Genomic DNA, 5,709 nt, shown 5'->3' with positions numbered 1-5,709 from the left:
CCCGTCGCTTCGGTCCCTCCGTAGCTCCGGGATGGCCCGAGGTGTCGGTCCGTGTGTCGGTACGGCAGGGCCGGAGGCTTCGGTGTCAGTGTGTCAGTGAACGGCGCGTTTCGGTGTCCCCCGCTGTGTAATAAACTCAGCGGTGCCTCGGGGCGAGGGAGGTGAAAGCCGAGCCGGGGGGCACAGGGTGGTCGCTCACGCTGCTTTCCCCCTGTGCAGTTCAATAGCGTCCAGCGAGGATGTCGGAGTATATCCGGGTGACGGAGGACGAGAACGATGAGCCCATCGAGATCCCGTCGGAGGACGACGGCACGGTGCTGCTGTCCACGGTGACGGCGCAGTTCCCCGGGGCGTGCGGGCTCCGCTACAGGAACCCGGTGTCGCAGTGCATGAGGGGGGTCCGGCTGGTCGAGGGCATCCTGCACGCCCCCGAGGCCGGCTGGGGGAACCTCGTCTACGTCGTCAACTATCCCAAAGGTCTGTGCTCGTTCCGTCGGCTCTTTGTACGAGGTTGCAGTTTTCCGCGTGAGTCACTGCTGAGCTAACGTGGCAACACTGTTCCTGTTGAGCTCTCTGATTCATAGGGATCAGCGATTTATGTACATCTCTGTCCTGCCGAGTAGATTTGACCCCAGTAAGTTTTTAAAACTTTACCCAAACGAACACTTTAATGACAAAGTCTTGTGTTATCTTTGAAGGGTCCACAACCTCATCCAGACCTTCAGAGGCCGTGGTCTAATGGGACCTCTGTAGTCACAGGCACTTCTCAAGCCTGGTTTGGTCAGAAGTACCATTTAAAAGTGCTCAGAAAAGGAGAAGTCAGACCACTCTGCCCCACCCCCTTGGAAAAAAGGGGGAAGTAAATAGATCACTATTGAAATATTCTTGTTAAAACTTCCTGTCTTCTCCACCTTGTTATAGGCCTGTGAACATTGCTGGATGATATTTAAGTAAACTAATGCAGAGCTAACTGGGTCAAATTGCATTTTGGAGGGGGACTTCAGTGTGGACTGGCTTTGGTCCAGGGCATTCAGATATTTTACAATAGGCTCCTAACAGCTGGCATGTGTCTCTTGTAGTCTGTACTCTTTCTCATCAGAGTTTATGATTTTATACCGTGCAGTTCATAATCAATGGATCGGTTTCCAGATTTGAGGATAATGTCTAATGTACTTTTTTATATTCAGATAATAAGAGAAAAATGGATGAAACTGATGCATCATCAGCTGTGAAAGTGAAACGAGCAGTACAGAAGACTTCAGATTTAATAGTCTTGGGTCTTCCCTGGAAAACCACTGAACAAGACTTAAAGGAATATTTCAGTACCTTTGGAGAAGTTCTGATGGTGCAGGTAAAATCCTTTTGCAGCTCAAGCAAAGAGGGACATTGGGTAGAAGTCAGGCTCCTGAGGAAGCAAGCAGAAACAATAGAGCCATGTAAAATTGGGGAAGATCAGAAGCTATGTCTCTTCCTAAGGGTGTGTTTTGTTCCATGAGCCTGTTATTAATTTTTGAGGGAGATGTTAAGGAATTAGATATTGCTGTGATAATAGTATTTATAAGACTGATAAACTCCCAAAAGAGATTTTCACTAAATTCCTTCAGTAACACTTCATCCTCGTGGTGACCTGTGGTTTTGGTTTTTGCCCTTAGGTTAAGAAGGACATTAAAACAGGCCACTCCAAAGGGTTTGGGTTTGTTCGGTTCACGGATTACGAAACCCAAGTGAAGGTGATGTCACAGCGGCACATGATCGATGGCAGGTGGTGTGACTGTAAACTCCCCAACTCTAAGGTACTTTGGGTTTTACTGCTGCTTTCATTGGTGCTGAAAGAAAAGAGGGAGGAGGTGGGTGAGTTGGGAAAATAGCTGGTTATGTGAGGCAATGATGAAAATCTGGAAATAGTGTGTTTAATGTCCAGCAGTACCTGCCTAACTTGTCTGCTGCATGAATACATGCAGAATAAAGCAGCTGGAATAACTAATTTAGGGAAGAGCAGAATGAGTCTTTGAGTGCAGAACTGAACCTGTAGCTTCCAGTGTCTCAATAAGCAATTATTACCAAAAAAGTGTCCTTCTGCAGTGGCCTTGTCACTGTCCCTGTGTGTTGCTCCCACCCTCATTTTCTTGTGGCTGCAGGCACATTCTTGGAATAGAATTCCATTTATTTTTTTAAACTCCTTTTACAATCTCCAACTTTCTTGATCTTCAGCCCTCAGAACAGGCCAGATCGAGGGGGGCCTTCATCATCCTATAACTCAGTTCTGCAGGGTGGTTGTGATGTTTTTGTCCTTCCCATCCCTGCAGCAGAGTCCCGACGAGCCCTTGCGCAGCAGGAAGGTGTTTGTGGGGCGCTGCACCGAGGACATGACGGCAGATGAACTCCGACAGTTCTTTGCCCAGTATGGGGAAGTGGTAGATGTCTTCATTCCTAAGCCCTTCCGGGCTTTTGCTTTTGTTACGTTTGCAGATGACCAGGTAAGTCATATTTTAACTTCATATTTAGTCTGCATTTCAGTAGCTTGATAAAGTATCATTTCTGGAACTACACATGAAACACTTACTTGTCCACTGTCTTGAGGATTCCAGTGGTGTTAGGTTGATCTGATTTATTGAATGGACTGAGGTTACATTTCCAGACAGCTTTTTATACTGCAGCTAGTGTAGTGGTGAATGCAAAGATAAAACACTTCAGATCGGATTCAGTACATGCCTGTGCTTCCTTTGCAGGTTAAATATCTGCTCAGAGTCATGGGGGATGTTTTGTCTTGTACTACTAACATCTAAAAAAAAGACGTCTAACACACATTTAATCAATGCCTTATTTCTTATAGGTTGCCCAGTCTCTTTGTGGAGAGGACTTGATCATTAAAGGAATCAGCGTACATATATCCAATGCTGAACCTAAGCATAATAGCAATAGACAGTTAGAGAGAGGTGGAAGATTTGGTGGTAACCCGGGAGGCTTTGGGAACCAGGGGGGGTTTGGCAACAGCAGAGGAGGCGGGGGAGGACTGGGCAACAACCAGGGCAGCAACATGGGTGGGGGGATGAACTTCGGGGCCTTTAGCATCAACCCTGCCATGATGGCAGCGGCGCAGGCGGCCCTGCAGAGCAGCTGGGGCATGATGGGCATGTTGGCCAGCCAGCAGAACCAGTCGGGGCCCTCGGGGAACAACCAGCCCCAAGGCAACATGCAGCGGGAGCAGAACCAGGGCTTTAGCTCAGGCAACAACTCGTACGGAGGGTCCAACTCGGGGGCAGCCATAGGCTGGGGCTCGGCCTCCAACGCGGGCTCCAGCAGCGGGTTTAACGGAGGCTTTGGCTCCAGCATGGACTCCAAGTCCTCAGGCTGGGGGATGTAGACGCAGTGGGCTCTGATACTGACTCTATGGTGGGAAATCAAATTTTTCTAACTCATGGTAAGTATACTGTAAATTACATATATACTAAAGTTTTCCAAATCAATTTGTTCAGTGTGCAGTATATTCAGCAGTATTTTTGACATTTTTCTTTTTTTAAAAAAAAAAAATTAAAAAAAAAAAGAAAAAGAAAAGAAAGGTAAAAGGAATTTTCTAAGTTTTGTTACATATCTAGTTGGAATTCTGAATGTTTGGAAGTGGACTGCTGTTTGCCCGACAGGTGAACTAACACTACAGTCGATAGGAAAGGTTTCTCCTGTAATACTTTATCCCTTGTTTCCCGGCTACCTGAATTCTTTGCATGTTCAAAATGGAACCATTGGTCAGAAACAGCATTCTCTCCCTCTTGTTTTTAATTTGATCCCACCATAAGACTCTCCAAGTGCCCCGTTGGACAACACAGTGTCGTTTTTGTTTTGTGTTTTTGTTTAACACTGTCTCCCCCTCCATACTAAAGTACGATATGAAGGCTTCATTTAATCTCCGCAGTTCATCTCATTTCAAATGTGTATGGAAGAAGCACTTCATTGAAAGCAGTGCTGTAAATATTCTGCCTTAGGAATACTTCTGTCTACATGCTTTCTCATCCAAGAATACTTCATCACACCGCACATGCTGCGTCTTAGACGGTGGGTGTTCCATTTTTATCCGCTACTCTTTATTTCATGGAGTCGTATCAACGCTGTGAACGCAAGGCTGTGAGATGGAACCAGAAGGCTGTTTGAACTTTTGAAACCTTGTGTGGGATTGGTGGTGGTGCCGAGGCATGAGAGGGCTGGTATGTGCGAGATAAAGGAGCGAGCGCATGCAGAGACCTGGTGGTGCAGTAATGGGATTTTATTTGACTTGGCGAGATGTCTCTCAATCCTGTGGCTTTGGTGAGAGAGTGTGCGGAGAGCAATGATAGCAAATAAAGTACGAGTGTTTATTGCATTCAAAGGACATCCACATGTGGAAGACTTTAAGTGGGTTCTCTACCTAGTTAATCAATTAGTTGAATGTGTTATGTGAAATGGAATATTTGTATTTCTTTTCCCTTATGTCAACTGCTGTGAATGCTGTATGGTGTGTGTTTTTTTTCTGTTAATGATCTGTAAGTGTGGTAATGTGACTTGAAGACGATGGGGTTTGTGATGAGAACATTGAGCTTGTGGTGTGCTTTGCAGTAGCTCTTGTAGCAGAGATCACTAGAGCTCAGTGTGCCTCTCCAGGGTGGAAGTTCCACTGTCTGTAAGATATCCATAAGAATGCTGTTTGCTGCAGTTTCGTGTTTGGATGCTTTTTATAAGATTTGTCACTGTAGGAAATTCTTAAATAAAACTGATTTAAGTAATATGTGTCTTTGTTTTGCAGCCCTGAATGCAAAGAATTCATAGCAGTTAATTAATTTTACCCTTTTGAGATGAACTTCTGTAAAGCTTTTTGCAGTCACTCGGTTTGTTTCAGATAAGCAGGTTCTAAAGGAGCCACCGCCACAGCTCTAAGCCACTGTACCCTTGCACTGTGCAGTGCCATAGATCTAAAATCCAGGTCCCACACCTTGGGGAGCCCGCACCTAGACTGGTAAGCAGCTCCCTCCAGATTCCATCTGTGCCAAGGAACGGGACTTGTTCGGTTTGGAGTCAGAGTTCCTCATCAGGAGGGGGGGTGGGGGAGACAGACACTTGCTGTCCACAGCACCTCCCTCGGGGATGGATGTGTTTAACTTGTTTTTAGACCAGCCCACTCATGGGAAACAGGCTCCTGCCACACTTCCAGCCCAGAAGAACACTATTAACTCCTGGTGAAACTAGTCAGGAAAGGCCTTCCAGCGAATAAAGCACCAGTAAATATAAACAGGCTGATAAATTCTGAGTCTGAAAAACTTAAGTTTATGACAGGTGTCACATAAGGGGCAGCTTCTTAAGGAAGGGCAGGATGTTTGAGCAGAAACTGGTGGAAGGGAAGTTCCACTGGTGGTAGGAGCTTGAGGAATTGTTTCACCTACTTGGGCTTGAAACCCACTGATCCCTGTTGTTCTGTGCACCATAATCCTGTGCTGGAGCTGTGAACAGTCTGAATTGGGATATTTACACAGTTTTTAACCTATGTAACTTTTCAAGTGAGATCTTCATTACTGTGTGTCCTACTGAGGCTTGTGAAGGGCAGAGCACCTAAACAGCAGACAAAAGTGCACAGCTGAGTTTTCCACCTGCAGTATGAAAAAATCAGCTGTATCTCGATGTACTTGGTTTAAAGAGGGTTTCTGAACACTCAGGCTGAGAAGTAATCCTACACCTTTGTTCATA

The 5,709-nt window shown here is 45.9% G+C and overlaps 1 protein-coding gene across 3 annotated transcripts; it reads left to right on the top strand.

The window, feature by feature from the left end:
- Positions 1-198: 198 nt before the first annotated feature.
- Positions 199-4,754, top strand: TARDBP (TAR DNA binding protein). Of its 3 annotated transcripts, none has more exons than XM_018079482.2 (5): positions 199-477; positions 1,188-1,351; positions 1,653-1,793; positions 2,310-2,477; positions 2,834-4,754. In XM_018079482.2, the coding sequence occupies exons 1-5, from the start codon at positions 240-242 to the stop codon at positions 3,362-3,364; spliced, it is 1,242 nt and encodes a 413-aa protein (XP_017934971.1). In that variant the 5' UTR covers positions 199-239; the 3' UTR covers positions 3,365-4,754. The 3 variants fall into 3 exon arrangements, with proteins under 3 accessions (XP_017934971.1, XP_008926966.2, XP_017934973.1); XM_008928718.3 differs by having other exon boundaries at positions 2,307-2,477; XM_018079484.2 differs by lacking the exon at positions 199-477 and adding an exon at positions 485-634 and having other exon boundaries at positions 2,307-2,477.
- The last annotated feature ends 955 nt before the right edge of the window (positions 4,755-5,709 follow it).

This window comes from Manacus vitellinus, unplaced genomic scaffold (genome assembly GCF_001715985.3).
Source record: "Manacus vitellinus isolate BGI_N305 unplaced genomic scaffold, ASM171598v3 scaffold_46_pilon, whole genome shotgun sequence".
Lineage (NCBI taxonomy): Eukaryota > Metazoa > Chordata > Aves > Passeriformes > Pipridae > Manacus > Manacus vitellinus.
Note: the sequence above shows the minus strand (reverse complement) of the source record. Positions and strands in the feature narration are given on the sequence as shown.